Source organism: Colossoma macropomum, unplaced genomic scaffold (assembly GCF_904425465.1).
Source record: "Colossoma macropomum unplaced genomic scaffold, Colossoma_macropomum, whole genome shotgun sequence".
Lineage (NCBI taxonomy): Eukaryota > Metazoa > Chordata > Actinopteri > Characiformes > Serrasalmidae > Colossoma > Colossoma macropomum.
Genome location: NW_023494798.1, coordinates 5,085,039 through 5,103,013, shown reverse-complemented (window position 1 = coordinate 5,103,013; position 17,975 = coordinate 5,085,039). Strand labels below are relative to the sequence as shown.

The following is a 17,975-nucleotide window of genomic DNA, read 5'->3' as shown; positions in this document are numbered from 1 at the left end:
CTGTGAATCAGGAACACTATGTAGGACACTATTACAGTGAGAAAAATGGTCACTAATCACTATTCCCTACATTTCTAAATCGTGAGGACTATCATGAACACTATTATAGTGAACAAAAATGGTTACTAATCACTATTCCCTACATTTGTAAATCAGGAACACTATGTAGAACACTATTATAGTGAACATGAATGGTTACTAATCACTGTTCCTTATATTTGTAAATCAGGAACACTGTCTAGAGCATTATTATAGTGAACAGAAATGGTGATTATCACTATTCCCTACATTTGTAAATTAGGATCACTGTGTAGAGCACTATTATAGTGAAAAAATGGTCACTAATCACTATTGCCTACATTTGTAAATCATGACCACTATCATGACCACTATTATAACAGACAGAAATAGTTCCTAATCACCATTCCCTAGTTTGTAAGTCAGGAACACTGCATAGAGCACTATTATTGTGAACAGAAATGGCTATTATCACTATTCCCTACATTTGTAAATTAGGATCACTGTGTAGAACACTATTATATTGAAAAAAACGGTCACTAATCACTACTGCATACATTTGTAAATCTTGAGCACTATCATGAACACTATTATAGTGAACACAAATGGTTACTAATCACTATTCCCTACATCTGTGAATCAGGAACACTATGTAGGACACTATTATAGTGAACAGAAAAGTTACTAATCACTATTCCCTACATTTGTCAATCAAGTACACTATGTAGAACGCTATTAAAGGGAACAGAAATGGTTACTAATCACTGTTATTCATTCACTATTCTACGCACAAGCTGTGACAAGTTAATGAAATGACTGCCTCAAAGCAACATTTCTCAAAAATTCTAAGTGTCGTTAAAAATGAAAAAAATAAAAAGCATTACATTGAATTTGCTGATACAGCTGTCCTTTACTTTGTGTCAAAATCTCAGAAAAAATGATCAGACCAATAGAAACGCTCCAAAATAGCTTGGAATAAAATTAATTTATATCAACTGACATTAAAGGTGAAAAAAATTTGCCTTTTCCTGTAAAGTAAGATTCTCATATTGGTCTCTTTTGCCGAATGGAAATGAAACATAATGACGCACATATTTGTTTGTTTTTCCTGTGCTAAATTATTATATTAATATACAGTCTCTGAAAGTCTATGTAAAATAGTTAGTTTGGCATTAAAAAAGTGATTAATTTCTGAAACAATCTGTAGGTTCTTCTATCACTAGTATAATCAGTAGAGACAGTTCTGACTGTGAATCGGCCCAGCTGACAGACCCAGCCCTGTTTCGTGTGGCCAGCTCTGCATGTGTTTACAGAGCGAGAGGAGATGCTCCCTGGAGTTTGGCACGGTGGCTTCTTCGTGCCTGAGCAGACACAAAACAAACCTAAGACACAGCAATACGAAGCATCACGCAGACTCAACAACAGCTTCTAGAACATAATCTCCTTTCATTTGCAGAGCTTTCTTAAGAAATCTGTTTTTGTGTGCCGAACGTACCCTCGAATCAGGAATGTTCAGCCTTAGTGGCGTTCCAGGCCAACCTCGTCAAGCCTCTCTATGGCCTGTCATTCAGGCATGCACAGTCATGCAGTGAGTCAGCACACATATGTTACTCGTTAGCCTATGGCAATTTTACTTCGAGCTGTTTTGTTTAAAAGACTGGAGCCCATATTACTCATATTTCTTAAATGTCTCTGAGTAAAAGTGCTGATGGAGGATCAAATCTCCCTTTACCATATTTTAGTCATTATTCCCAGGAGCAGAAAAAAATTCAGCTTAGATGATCAATCTGAGGATGAGAAGTTTGGCACATATGCACCATTATAACTGTTTATAAAATGAAGAGTTTCAGTTCTACAATCTGATCGGCTGAGCCACTGCTGTAAAATACTGGATATACCCATGTGACCCCACAAGAGTTGAATTCTGTATTAATAAGCCAAGTTATTATGTTACTTGGTAACCATAACCCACTGTTAACAAGCTATATTGATATATTGATATTGAGTTCATGTCGTGCCAAACAACACCCCTAAATGGTGGCAAAATCAGTGCATCGCATGGCCTGTTGTGGCTATTTGCTTTAATTTCACATGATTGTGTGGTGATCTTTTCTCTTTGAGTTCCATTTGGATATGTCAGAGCAGGGAAAATGTTATATGCAAACCAGGCTCTTGCAGTGGCATGCACATCCATTAGCTAATTTAATTTTAAGTAACTAAAAATGCAATATATAAACTAGCTTTGCTTATTGCAACAGGACTTTATAAACCATGGATAGCATGTGAGGTTTTTATTCTCTTTTTGGACAAATTTGTCCTTTCAATAAAGTATTCCTTGCATAGTCAGTGGATTTTCAGTCAAAATGGCTATTAAGTGCAAGTCATTCATTTATCAGTTACAGGAAAAAAGCCGAATACATATATTTAACAAAAAAATTACACAGAGGCCTCAATAACTAAATGTAAATTTGCTCAATTGTTCAGTATAGAGTGTCCACATTCTTTAAAAATGGTTCATCAAGGTTCCTTTAGTAAAGGCTTTGGCTTTATATAGAACCATACACACTCCATATGAATCTATAAATGGTTCATTGCATGGCCAAATGGTTCTTCGCTATGATGAAAAAAACAGTTGATTCTTTTAACCAGAAGCAGCTTTTTTAAATGGTTCTATGTGGCATCAAAAAGGGTATCAGTTTTATTATGCATAAAATAACCTAATATTTCATGACTATACAGAACCTTTTGAACCCTTTATCTTTATTACAGATTTCACTCTTTTCAGTAGACTTGCTTTCAGCTTTTCAAAGAAATCTTCAAATATATTTTTCCACATTTCCAAGGTTCAGTCTAAGAAGCTGGTTGCATTTTCTGCTTCTCATGATCCAAGGAATGCCAACCACATTCAGTGATGTTGAGAATGCCAACCACATTCAGTGATGGGGTGGTCAGTCCGATGCTCTGGAAACACCAGCAGCTTCTTATTTTCTTCTTTTTTGTCTTTTTCCTTTTTTAAGTAATGGTAATGTTTTGAAGATGAAAGCCTTAAGTGCTGTTTATCCGATGGGGCCAGTTTGGGGGTCTACCAGGTCTTGCAGGTGGTTGTTAGGAGTTCCATTTTCCGTGTTTTGTCATAATTTGATCTTGTGTTTTTTTCCTTTGACAGTGGCCATACAAAGTGGCTCTCGGAGGTGCTGCTATTATTGTTGTTGATGATGTTATTACTGTAGTTTGTTGTTGTTTGGAGTAATTGTGACTAAAGAGAGGTTTACACTGTGTTGAAGTGTCCCCCCTCCATGGATGTTGTATCCTCTCGCACTACGTTACGTGTAGGGAGAACACTGGACTAGGCTATTTTTTGCTGCCTGTTGAAATGCTTGTTCAAAATAAAAGAGCATTCGTCTGTATGCACAATGTTTGCGGCATCTTCCTCTATGCTGACGCCACAGTGTCTTTGGGAGCAGCTGTAACCGGTTGGTTTTAAGATTGGAACGACAGAAATGGATGGTTAAACTTTAGACACCGGACATGTCTTGGCTGATCAATTGCTTTTGGGATAAAGGAGAAATTCTGCAAATTTGATCTTTTGCCAAACTATTCTTTTAACTCAATTGATACACCCGGTTTGAATTAGTTCCATCTTAGATCTTGGCTGTGTTTTTGCAGAGAACAATAAGATTCGCCGTTAAAGACAGAGAATGTAACTGAAAGGGACTGTCCTTCAACATATACTGCATCTGTTCCAGATTTCTATCTACACTAGCCTACGGGTCACGGACTGCCCATGTTTTAGTTGTGTCTCTGTGGTTTATGATAGAGGAGTGAAGGGGTAATGCTCCGTATCCGGCGGTTTAAAAGGAATGTTGCCTGATCCGGTCAAAGAAGAAAATGATGACAGCGAGAGATGAAGAACAAACACAGTGAGATCTCTGAGAGAATAAGTGCATCTTCATATTATATAATTATACCTTTATTATCATTTTAGACATGGTTTGTATTACTTTTAACAACAACAGCATTTTTTCATTTCATTATTATCAAACATGCATTTTTTTTTGGAAGTTCAGCGTTAATATTAATGAATTACACATGTTTTTGTGAAATTGATGACACTATGAAACGTAATATTTCTAAAACCTCAGGCGACTGAGTAATTAATGCAGTATGAACATGAATGTGTACGCATGTGGCAATTTTATGTAGGGATGTTATCACTTAGTGACATACTGCAGTATAAAACCCAATGATACCCCTTCAAATAATTCTGATAACCATATTTTTTAAAGGCTACAGTGGAAATACACAGCCTACTGTGACAGTCTCCTTGCAAAGCATGTGCTAGATCAGGGGTCGGCAACCTAAGTGTTAAGAAGAGCCATTTTTTCCTTTCAACAAAGGACAAAGCCACAACTATTTATTTTCATTTAACCATCTTGGCTGTAAATATGTCTCAGTGTGTGCTAATGTGCTAGTATAGGCTAACAAATAGAATATAAACGAAAACACAGAGTTACTTTACTCTGTATTAAGCTTTAGCTCAGCTTGGTGGCTTTTCTCGCATCTCTGGCAGGAAACTTTTCCTCAAAAGTGGAAGAGTTTCTTGTAAAATGTCTCTCAACACTTGATTTTTGACGAGGCTGAAGTCTCTTCTCATTTTCCCAATGCTTGTTCAAATTTCCCCATTCCACCTTAAATGTAACTGTTGCCTCATTTAAGCTGGATTGGGACAATTTGAATGAGAAACCGACTTCAGCTTCAACTCTTTTGTGTTTGACAGTCTTTCGTTGCAGATTAAATGTATCAGGAAACCAGCTGGAGTGATTATAAACGCAAATAAGTCCATTCATCTCCAAATTATCGATGTTCGTCTTAAATCTTTCTCTTTGTCTTTCTGTTAGCTACTAGCCAGGCCAGACTGTTGTATGTGTTGCCACATTGCTATCTGACCAGCAGTCTGCGCGCCAACCTTGAGCGTCCAAAGTTGGTAAATTAGCAGTTACACATTAATTCCAGCATTAATTTCGGCGGTATAAGAGACACCAGAGACTCCGGAGCCCGATGTTACCGACCCCTGGACTAGAACAATGTCTGTTTACATGGTAATAGTCTAAGTAGTAAATTATTTATTACATTTTATTTAAAAAATTATTTTTAATTACAGTTGATTTTTTGATGTTACAAAGAAATTTGAGATGTTCCACTGTATGGCGAAAGGTGGGTGGACACCCCTCCTAAGCATTGACTTTCAGGTGTTTCATGCAGTCTCGACACACAAACACTGGCAGTAGAATGGGTCATACTGAAGAGGTCAGTCAGTTCAGGTCTGCTCTGGTCAACTAGTGCTATTATTGTGAAATGGAAGTGTCTAGGAGCAACAACAGCTCAGCCGTAAAGCCTTAGACCATGCAAACTCACAGAGAGGGGTGTAAAATCGCCTATCCTGTGTTGCATCACTCACTACAGAGTTCCGAAACGACTATGGACGCAACATCAGCGCAAGAACTGTGTATCGGGAGCTTCATTCAGGTTTCCATGGCCAAACAGCTGCACACGAGATCACTATGCTCAGTGCCAAGCGTTGGCTGGAGTGGTGTAAAGCATGCTGGGCTCTGTAGCAGTGAAAACGTGCTCTGGAGAGATGAATCACACTTCACTGTCTGTCTATCTAATGGATGAAAGTGACTAAATCAGGACAAAATTATCAATAAATATCTTTTTTTCATAATTTATCCATATTCCATATTCTGTATATCTAGAACAGCTTCCATTTGAGCCCTAGGAGGCAGTACAGCCAAAAGGCCTATTCACATCGAGTCCTAGTTTTACACAAGAACAGGAAATGCACGTCGAGTTTTGAAAACAAATGCACTAAATCCATCTTTAGCATCAGAACTCGTCATTGCTCTTGAAGTTTATTTGCTCATTTGAATGTTTAGAGCTCCAAGTTGAAGCAGAGCCTTGAAATTGAGCCACAGCAGAGCTTTAGCTCCTGTAAGGTGTTGGATGGTTGTTTTCGTAGCAGAATGGGCTGTTTCCAGTGTCTAAAAAGCTAAAAGAAGAATGATAACTTTGTCACTGTTACGACTCGATGGATCCATTTCTTCTTCTGCATTTCTGTCCTTCATTCTCATTATCAAATTAAAGGAGCGCATTGGACTTGATGTGAATGTTTCACTGTGTTAAATCCATAAAAGTCTACTCAATATGAAAACACTTTAAGACGACTACACTAAAGGAAGTAAAACCATGACTGGAGTTTCAGGTAATGATTTGTAACACAGAACGTTCACACAGCACAAAAAATGGAAAGAGTAAAGCTATAAACTTTCATGGCTATTATCAATAATTATTAATAAATCATTGTGGTCCCAGGCCTACTACAATACATACCACAGTCTCCCTGCTTTCCAGTCCTCATATCCTGCTCTATCTAGCCTATGTACTGTAAACTGCTATTTCTGACATGTGGTTGAAATCGTAGCTGGAAAGCACACAGCTCCTTTCTTACTAACCGTGAAGTAAGACTGAGTGGAATGGAGTATTTTCCCAGCGGGAGCTGCTGGAACGATATCTGAATGTCAGTGCTTCCCTCTTTTTCTTCGAGCGAGTCAATAGTGAAGCTGAACGATACCAGGGAATTCTGGAACGTTCTTCATCAATCATGCTAACAAACACTGACCTCAACCCTCAGAAGATTACAGTGCCCTCACTTTCTGTGTTTAAAATAGCAGCAAAACTGGAAAACACAAAACCTTTTTGTGAGATACACGTTCAAAACTGATGTGTTTCACTCGGAGCACAACTCTTCCTGTCCATGAGGGTCCCTAAAAAGTCTTGATTGTGCAGATGTCAGAGACCACCTTTCATTTATTTAATTTACAGTCAAAATGATATTTAATATGTCCACCCTTTGTTTTTATTTCTGCTTCCATTGTTTTCAGGACAATTGCTTTCAGTTTTTCAAAGACATCTGCAGGGGTATTTTTCCACACCTCCAAAGTTCAGTCTTAGGGTGTTTTCACACAATACTTAAGTCCCAGGACTGATTCTGGGCTGGATTGGGGGGGAAGGGGGGGGGGTGGCTCATTACAGCTGCTTTGCTTTCACACACAAGAAGTCCATCCAAACCTTGGATTGATTTGATTGTGCAATTCCTCACAGCACCTCCAAAGTTCAGTCTTAGAAGTTGGTTGCATTTCCCAAACACATTCAATGATGATGAGGCCTGGGTGGTCTCAGCCTTTTGCACAGTACTGTACGTCATCACTGCAAATGTGTTAAATTGTCAAATTTAACCTGCTGCCTTGTTCAAACTGGCAATGAGAGGTTTGTATACATTAACAACGCCGCATGAAAATGCCTGCTCTCCATCCGAAAAGCCTGACTTTTAACAGGTCAAGAGGATGTTTAACACTTCCCAGTGAACCATGGCAGCCCCTGGTGTGGTCACATGGAGCTTTTTTAGAACTATATTAGAGCTTTTGCGGTCATTCTTCTGGTTCTAGCTGGACCTGAACTGGTCCACTTGGTTCACATGACCGCAAGCAGCCAAACAAGTACTTAAGCAGCATCTTACACACTCAGCAACTGTTGTGTTCATCCATCAGCAAATCAACACTGAGGTGTTTAGAAGATCCTCCACAAAGCCCAGATGCTTCTGTTTGCTCTCCTCTGGTTTTGTTCACATGGGACTTACAGTGTTTACAGTGCTGCCACACAAATATACAAACCCACACACACAGAAAGAGAGGATGAACAAGGGGATTTAAGAGAGATTCATGGAAGCAACTGAGATTTAGAGAGTTTCTTCTGTCGTACCCATGGCCCAGCTGAATATTTACCACTGCCAGCTTTGTGTCTGAGTCATCTGTGGGATGAGGAAACTGGATTTGTACACCCATTATTAAATTTCATAGCTCGGTTCCGTTCATATGTTGTCTCTTTTTAGGTCAGTGATCTGAAATATCGATCAGTTTTGATTGACACTTCATTGTTGTATTTTTCGAGTTGTCTTGAAAATAAAAGCCAAATTATCGTTATTTGTAATCTTATTATCTATTATTATTATTCTATTCTCAAATTTTGTAAACTTTTCACGGTCCACGGTTTTTGACATACAACCACCAAATTTTGCACAAATGTTCCTGATAAACGAGAGTAGTGTGCTTGAGCTTTTTGGACCGATCCAACACATGTTTTTTGGAAAAACGTTGTTTAACAGTGAAATTTTCCCATTGAAAATAAATGGTGGACTTAGAACGTTCATTCTAACTGCCACAAGTAATGTCACAGTGCAGAGTTTTTGAGATATTGGTAAATTTAAGGTGGCAGTAGATTTAAGGTAGAACTGAATTTAAGGCGGCAGTGTATTTAAGATGTCAGTAAATTTAAGGTGCCAGTGAATTTAAAGTGGCAGTGTATTTAAGGAATCAGTGTATTTAAGCTGGAATTGTATTTCAGGTATCTGTAAATTTATGGTGGCAGTGAATTTAAGGTGGCTGTGAATTTAAGTAATAATTACATTTAAGGTGGCAGTATCAAAACATTAATCATGTTTCAGAGGAAACCAAGTGTAATGTGAAGTGTTTTTCCTTAAAGCAGCCAGAAATACTTGCTTTACTCCAAGACTGGGCAGTTGAACCTCAGTTTCCAGCATACATTACAGAACAAAGTTTAAGTGTCTGTGTATCCAGTGTATGTAGGATGTTCTCTTACTAGATTACTTCTATTTTAAAGCCTTAAATGCACAGGAGATGGTGACTTAGCTGAACTGTATGTATTAGGGCCTGATCATTATATCTGTGACCACAGGACACTTTTCCACTTCCCCTCAGTCCATTTTAAATGAGCTCGGGCCCAGAGAACGCGGCAGTGGTTCTGGACCATGTTTATATGTTTTTCTTGTTTAAGCGTTTTAACTTGCATTTATGTGTACAGTGATGAACTGTGTTCACAGACAGTGGTTTTCAGAAGTGTTCCTGAGCCCATGCAGTGATTTCCACTACAGAATCATGTCTGTTTTTAATGCAGTGCCGCCTGAGGCCCAAAAATCACGGCCAGCAAATACTGGTTTTTAGTCTTGTCCCTTACATACAGAGATTTCTCCAGATTCTCTGAGTCTATTAATGATATTATGAACCGTAGATGATGAAAAGCAAAAGTTCTTTGCTGTTTTACGTTGAGAAACGTTCTTCTTGAATTGTTGCACTATTTGATTGTGCAGTCTTTCTCAGAGTGGTGAACCCCTCCTCATCATTATTTCTGAAAGACTCCGCCTCTCTGAGATGTTCTTTTATACCCAATCATGTTACTGACATGTTACCAATTAACCACCAGGTGTTTTTTAGCATTACACAACTTTATCAGTCTTTTGTTGCCCCCGTCCCAACTTTTTTGGAACGTGTTGTTGACATCAAATTCAAAATGGGCAAATATTTTTCAAAAAACAATAAAATTTCTCAGTTTCAACATTTGATGTGTTGTTTTTATACTATTTTCAATGAAATATAGGGTTTAAATGATTTGCACATCATTGCATTTTGTTTTTGTTTACATTTTGCACAGCGTCCCAACTTTTTTGGAAATGGGGTTGTACAACAAGATGCTGGTCCCGTCCACAGATAGGCTGACTTAGTGGTGGTAGTTTAGCCAAGACTATCAAGTGACATCATTTTAGACCTTTCCCCCTTTTCCAGGAACTCTTCTATTCTAGCAGGAGGCCAAGACTGTTATTTTGTGACTGGGTGGCACAAGGCAGAGCAATGTTCCAGTGTTCTGTCCTAGAACCCAGTGGGGGGGGCTTCAGCCAGAGAGCAGCAGTCTTTGGTAACCTGCAGAGATCTCTTACTTAATCTTAGGCGCTGATATCAAACAGCATCAGATTCTTGTCTGCTTCCCTCATTCGCAGTTCTGAAAAAAGGGGGATGAAAACTGCAGACAATGAGGTGCTTTGTACCGTCCTGGAAGAGCTAAAACTCGCTTCCTCTTTTACTGGAATTGCCGATCAGTGGAGCACTTTGTCCCCTCACTTGGTTCAGATGGGAAGGAATTGCTCACCAGCAAAACATTTTATTTATATAATGCTCACTTTAATTTTTCTCTTTACCTAGTCACATTTAAATATGTAGTGGAATGTTAACCTATTATATATTATATATTATATATGTATATTATATATACACAGATCAGGCATAACATTATGACCACCTCCTTGTTTCTACGCTCATTGTCCATTTGATCAGCTCCACTTACTATATAGGTGCACTTTGTAGTTCTACAGTTACAGACTGTAGTCCATCTGTTTCTCTGCATACTTTGTTAGCCCCCTTTTACCCTGTTCTTCAGTGGTCAGGACCCCCATGGACCCTCACAGAGCAGGTACTATTTGAGTGGTGGGTCATTCTCAGCACTGCAGTAACACTGACGTGGTGGTGGTGTGTTAGTGTGTGTTGTGCTGGTCTGAGTGGATCAGACACAGCAGTGCTGCTGGAGTTTTTAAACACTGTGTCCACTCACTGTCCACTCTATTAGACACTCCTACCTTGTCAGTCCACCTTGTAGATGTAAAGTCAGAGACGATAGCTCATCTGCTGCTGCACAGTTTGTGTTGGTCATCCTCTAGTCCTTCATCAGTGGTCACAGGACATTGTTGGCTGGATATTTTTGGTTGTTGGACTATTCTCAGTCCAGCAGTGACACTGAGGTGTTTAAAAACTCCAGCAGCACTGCTGTGTCTGATCCACTCATACCAGCGCAGACCCCATCCATCCTCTAACTCATTTAGCTAATGTCCTAGCTAAATGACTGTTGAACCTTTTGGATATTCTGATAGAAAATAAGGTTTAATTCTCATCCCTATTCTTTACGCAGACAGCATTAGATGCTTGAATACAAAGTTCAATGCCCAAACCTTCTGGGACATTGACATATTAATGTTTTCCGCCCATATCCAGCTCTTCATTTAGCAACAATGCACGTCATAAGTATGACTGGATGAGGGAAACACAAAACTGGTGATACTACATCCATGCTGGACTTGAGAAATCTCTCTTTTTTGATGTACAGAGTTATTTATTTATTGTTATGGACTAATGCTTATGGTTATTTGGCCTCTGAATTGAATGTTAATAGTGGTCTAGCTGGACAGCAGGTTTGAAATATGTATGGCTGGTCCAGGAGACAATCCGTAGCTGCTCCATGTGTGCAGATGATTGAGGATAATGGAGAGAAATGAAACCGTAGATCAGCTTAAGTGTTACCATCCCACATTATGTGGAACACAGTATTTGCTGCATATGTTTTTTGTCACAGTACATTACAATTGCCTTATTACTCTTGTCTTTTCAGGCGTGAACCAGGATGGCCAGCCACTCATTGAGGGCAAACTGAAGGAAAAACAGGTGCGCTGGAAGTTCATCAAGCGCTGGAAAACCCGCTACTTCACTCTGGCTGGCAACCAACTCCTCTTCCGGAAGGGGAAATCAGTAGGTGTTCATATCTCATCCGCAACAGATCAAAGCTATGAGCTAATCCGTGTACTGCAGAATCTGTTTTCTTGTTCACCAGTAACCTCCCCTGGGTCACACTCTTGTAGTTGTTTGTTTTATGTTTCACCTGCCCCTCATGATAAAATAGCCAGTGGAACAACGGAAAATTTGTGATAAGGCCTGACCTGCCTTTAGAGGATTCACTCGAGCTGAACAGAATAATGTAGGCCCCGGTATGGGGCCTTGGGGTACGCCCAGAGCCAAGGCATGATATAACGACATGACTCATGCCTCTTTATACATAAGGATGAAATCAACACCCTGAAATAGCTAGAGAAGGGAAAAAGTCATCCAAAAAGTAGAACAGCAGAAAAAAAAAGGAAAAGAGGAAAACTAGAAACCTCCCGTCGTGTTTTAACATTGCACATCAATTGAAAATTTTGTTCGAGGACTTAGGGCTTCCATGTGAAAGTTGGAGCTTGGAGCAAAAGGCACGGTTGTGCAAAAAGAGATTCCACAATCAAAACCATGCAGTAAAAACAAAAGAAATAGACTTGAGGTCAGTTTGTCATCATTGAGAAGAAATCCAAATAAAGAAATCTCCGGTCAGCTCCGGTTGATAAAGGAAAAGAGGAGAATTCATTCAGCCCAAGCCACAAGGAAATTAGATGTATTGTTCTTTTCCCTCCTTTGTCAATTTGAATGCATGAATCATCGTTACCGTAATTTCATTTAACCGCGCAACAACAGGACCTTCATTGTTTGGGAGTGTCATGCTTGGGAGAAAATCTCTTTGGGGGAAAAAATAGAATGACAAGCACTTTTCGGGATACAAATTGACTTTATGGTTTTTAATTACATAGTTATGTTTGGCATTGGCAGTGTTTGCAGGAACAGGAAGGGCTTGTATTTGTGCATATTCCCAGACCTTCCAAATAGTTTTTATGTGCTGTGCTTTGAAGAAGCACAATGTGGGGCATCTCAGTGCTATTTGCTGTCTTTGCTCTCTGTTGCTGTGCCAGCTTGAATTGTGGACAGATTTCCCTCATTACGCACATGTTCGGTTTTATTGTGTTAGCGAAATGCTTGTGACACTGCCAGTCGTTTTATCTGGATGCTCCTCTGTTCTCTACCAGCTCCGTGGAGGGATGCCATAACACGCGGTTGACAAATACTCCTAAAGTTCTTTGTCTTGTCTGAGCGTTTTTCGTAAATTGATTCGGACGACATCCTGTGCCTAACCGTCCCAAAAGCTTCCTGGCAGTCCGAGCAAAGAGGCAAAGAATGACATTTAGTCAGGAAGAGAGATGGAAACAATGATAATAATCAAAAGGGGACACTAAACAAGACCCCAAATCCTCGTAACCCGCAAACCCTCCCTGGCTTCTGTTCCCATGTGTCTTTAAGACGTCCCTAAAAACTTTGGATCTGTCAGTTGTAATTTAACCTGAAGCTGGAATTGCTGCAATACTTTCCCCTCCATAACTCGGACCTTATACAGTCAGTCTTTCGGCATCCTTTGGTTAGCAAAGTGTGCATTCATGAATGGTGCGCACTTGAAGATAACACAGAACAGATTGTCCACTGACTCTGCCGGAGAGGTGAATGGACGAGAATGCTATTCTGAGACATATGGCATGGTTCATGGACCCCCCCACCTGCAGTGTGTTAGCATTTTATGTACTGGTAGACAAGACCCCTTTAGGGGGGCGTACCGTTGAACACAAAGCTCATAGGCTGCTCTGTTTTCATTATCTTCTTCCAACGAAGTTTGGAAGGGAAAACATTTCCCTTTTTAAGGGATAACATTTGCAACCCTGGAGGCCTTTAAACAGGTATCCATGCGATTTATTGGGGCACCTATAAATTAAATGAAAAATGTGTATAATTGGTGATACTGTGCACACCAAATGTGATTTTTTGGAAAATGTGCTTCCGCACTTTGCACATACGCTGTAAGAAATAAAGGTTCTGTGCAGGTACATTTCTGTTCGTCAAGGTACAAACAATGTAAGTGTTCCCTCAAAGGTACAACAGTGGGTTTAAGGTCCAACTGTGCTCCTTAAATATGTTTCTCTAGGTGAAAAGTTCATATTTGTACCTTTTCATAACCAAATGTTTTAAAACAGAACAATAAAATAAAGAGCCTGGAGATGAGACAGGGTGTGTGGAGCGTGGAGCGTTTTTCGTAAATTGATTCAGATGACATCCTGTGCCTAACCGTCCCGAGAGCTTCCTGGCAGCCCGAGCAAAGTGGCAAAGAATGAAATTTAGTCAGGAAGAGAGACGGAAACAGTGGTAATCATCAAAAGAGGATGCTAAACAAGACCCCAAACCCTCATAACCCGCAAACCCTCCCTGGCTTCTGTTTCCATGTGTCTTTAAGACGTCCCTAAAAACTTTGGATCTGTCGATTGTAATTTAACCTGAAGCTGGAATTGCTGCAATACTTACCCCTCCTTAACTCGGACAGTTATGTTCCCTGACCAAAGGTACTTGAGGAGACCACCCCAGTAACAAGAGGGGAACTGTCTCAGTGACAGTTCAGTACCTTTATTTCTGAGAGTGTAGTTGCACATTTCCACCATCTTCAAGTCCCCAATACTTACATAGTGTAGCTTTAATGTTACATAGTTACATTATTCATTACATTTATGTTTGATTTACATTCTGTATTGCAGGTGTGAGTATGTGTTGGCTGTTTCTATGTCTAAAAAAAAACAAAAAACATGAAAAAAACATTTCTTTCATGAAGAAGTGATGGGGAGTCCGCAACTCAGAAAACGACTCATTGACTGATTTGCAATTTGACTCTGACTTCCCCTAAATGACTCACAGCTTCAGACTCTAGGCAAAATAAAACCTTTTGTTTTTGGTCTAATGGGCACGTCTTTGCCTGTCAGTATAGTGACCTACATGCATAGTCATTTATTGTAATGCCACAGATCTGGCAGGTCACAAGTGTCTAATTCATTATGGCCTAATATGAACTTTTAGTAAGCTTTGGTTTGAAAAACCTTCTACATGATGGACGTAACCAAAGGATTACAAATACCACTTGTAACCCTCTACACACCAAGTACAGCATATCCATGCGATTTATTCTGACTTCAATACATAAATTTGAACTTGTATAACTGATGATACACCAATCAGGCATAACAAGACCACCTCCTTGTTTCTACACTCATTGTCCATTTTATCAGCTCCACTTACTATATAGGTGCACTTTGTAGTTCTACAGTTACAGACTGTAGTCCATCTGTTTCTCTGCATACTTTGTTAGCCCCCTTTTACCCTGTTCTTCAGTGGAATTTTACAGGATACCTGAAAAACAAGGTTGGATAGTCTGCTAGCTAGCTTGATGAGTAATGTAGTAAATAAAGTTTGTTTTAAGTAAGTTACAGATAACTTGATATAAGACAGATTGATATTACAGACAAGTTCTTTGTTGGTGGTGATTCATAAAGATTCATCCGATTTCAAAGCGCCAACCGCTCCGGGCATTCGTCGTTGGTACCAACAGTTCCAAGAAAAGGTCACCAGCATCACCAGATCTCACGCCGTGTGACTTTTTTTGTGGGGGTACTTTAAGGATTCTGTTTATGTGCCACTCCCAACAACACTGGATGATCTCCAAAATCACACTGAAAGAGCTGTGAGTGCAGCGACACCCGACATGCTCAATCCAGTATGGGATGAATTTGACTATGGCGTTGATGTTGTCTGTACAGCTGGAGGAGGTTCATATTGAGCACTTGTAAAATTACCTAATAAACTTTATGCTAAACTTTAAACCATTTACAGTTTACTGCACTGTTCTGTAAAGATTCACAAGTGAAATAAATCATTTTGAAATTGGATTAATATTTTTGAATCACCCTGTATTATTGATTATTATTGAATATGTAAAAGTGAAAGTAAAAAAAAAAGATCCAGCCTGTGTCTTTAATTATGGTTACCTGGTTTCTGTCTTCTCCCCTGCCCTCCCACCCAGAAGGACGAGCTGGACGACAGCACCATTGAGCTGAGCAAGGTACAGAGTGTGAAGGTGGTGGCGAAAAAGCGGCGAGACCGCGGCCTGCCCCGGGCCTTCGAGATCTTCACGGACAGTAAGACGTACGTTCTGAAGGCGCGGGACGAGAAGCATGCCGAGGAGTGGCTACAGTGCATCAATGTGGCCGTGGCCCAGGCCAAAGAGCGTGAGAACCGCGAAGCTACCACATACCTGTGAGCTTGAGGTACTACCGCTACCAGACAGTGCTGGGGCAATGGGAGTTTGCGCTCAGTGGATGCTGTGAACTCAAATAATTCCAAAGTGACTTCATTTAGATGAGTATGTGCTACAGCAAAGACAGAAAGGACCGTTGGATATAACTTTCCAAAAGGCAGAAACCTTCAGTTTATCGTGGCTGGTTTCTGTTGGCTTCAACTTCCAGCCCTTAATGTCAAACCGCAGGGTTTCCTAACACAGTGCAAACCAGCATTCTTCACTCCAAGTACTGCGCTGCAACTGGTTGTGATGAAGCAGGAAATCTGTAAAAGATTAGGTTGATTCTAGTCTGGGGTTGTGCTGGATTATTGATATGCAGTGCTGTGCAAAAAAGACCACCCTTTTGTTTATTTCATTTCCAGTCAAAATGTCCAGGACAAGTTTTTGATTTTTCAGTGTCAGAAAAAAGCAGGAAGCATATTTAATATAAAATTATCTAATGATAATGTTGCTGAAAACCTCATATCTCCAAAATGGTAACTTTACAGAAGAGGAAAAACATTCTTTACTTGTAATGGAAGTTCAGGTAAATTTTTTTGTCAAGTAATGTTGGACTCTTTCTAATGAGCCATTCATCGTAAAATGATAACACAAGGCAAAACTTCACAAGACCTTTCACATTATTCAGAAAAAGGACAAAAATGGAGATACAAGGATCTACATGACAGCAATGATAAACAACTAACATGACTAAATGAGACATAGTCATATGCAAAGGTTTAAATACCCGAGACAAGTTACATGATTTCGTAAAGTGAAAATAAGTTAAATCCTCTACAGGGACTAAAATATGGCATTTGCTGCAAATCTTCATTCATTTATTCATCATTTAAGCCATTTATACTCCTGGGTCGCAGGGGCTGCTGGAGCCTATTCCAGCGTTCACTGGGCAGAAAGCAGGAAACACCCTGGACAGGTCGCCAGTCCATCGCAGGGCAGACAGACAGACATACACATTCACACCTAGGGGCAATTTAGCATGTCGCATCAGCCTGACTGCATGTCTTTGAACCGTGGGAGGAACCCAACACAGACACGAGGGGAAAAGCTCCACACAGAAAGGACTCGCGTCACCCAGTTGGAGACTCAAACCCAGGCCCTTCTTTCTGGGGACGACAGCACTACCCACTGCACCACTGTGCCGCACAATTTCAAAACATAAAATACATAAATTTATATTATGTGCCGTAACTTTCACACAGGACACATTTGATGTGTGTTCCGTGTGGAGGGTGTGTTCACATATTTTCCCATAGAAAATCAATAAAACATGTAAATTGACCAGGGGCACCCAAACTTTTGCTTGCAACTGAGTTTCCAAAACTGCAGAAAGATGGTCGCCTAACAGTCGTACAAGACCTGATAGACCAACAAAACTGCCCCCATCAGATAAACAGCACTTAAAGCTTTCATCTCTGAGAGAGAGGAGAAAATCAAGCTGCTTCAGATCTGAAAACATCCACAGGTGGTTCTGTCCATCCTTCCACTGTGAGAAGACGAATCAGCTCTATGGGTCTGAAAGGATGTGTAGCTGTCCTCACTGAGAAAAGGCACCTGAGACCTGAGATGTGGAAGGAGGTTTTATGGACTGATGAGTCTAAATTCATTGTTAGGATTATGCGGGTCAGGAGAGGCAAAAAATACAACCAACTTCTAAGACTGAACTTTGGAGGTGTGAAAAATCTCCCTACAGTTTTCTTTGAAAATCTGAAAGCAAGTCACCAGAAAAGAATGGAAACTGTAAAAAAGGCAGAGGGTGGACACAGTAAATACTAAAAACATGATATATTTAGTTGTTAATGTTGTCTGTGTCAATTTTTATTAAATATATTTTCTATTTTTTTGGTGAAATGAGTGACTTAACCCCTTAACAAGCCATCATGTACCATCACGTTTTATTACACACTTCTATAACCTAAGAATAGCTCCATTAGTTTGCATTGAAGTCCCTGTAGTTACTGAATAATACGCTTTTGTACAAAATAAACCTGGATTGTTTAGGGGTTAATGGCCATTTTGACTGGAAATGAAACAAATGAATAACTGATCTCTGACTTTTACACAGTATTGTAGAATTTCTTTTAACAGTGTCATGGAGCCAAGAGCCTCGAAACCTAGAGTTATGGTCATTTTACGGAAATGTATTATAATATGCTTTTTCTTATTGCCGGTGATAACTGTGACTCTTATGTGTAAAT

The 17,975-nt window shown here is 39.8% G+C and overlaps 1 protein-coding gene across 1 annotated transcript in view; it reads left to right on the top strand.

The window, feature by feature from the left end:
- Positions 1-16,603, top strand: part of veph1 (ventricular zone expressed PH domain-containing 1) — a 166,450-nt gene extending 149,847 nt beyond the window's left edge. The window contains exons 13-14 of the mRNA XM_036585135.1: positions 11,365-11,501; positions 15,502-16,603. Coding sequence (XP_036441028.1) covers positions 11,365-11,501; positions 15,502-15,738 — 374 coding nt within the window. The 3' untranslated portion in view covers positions 15,739-16,603. The remainder of the gene's footprint in view (positions 1-11,364; positions 11,502-15,501) is intronic.
- The last annotated feature ends 1,372 nt before the right edge of the window (positions 16,604-17,975 follow it).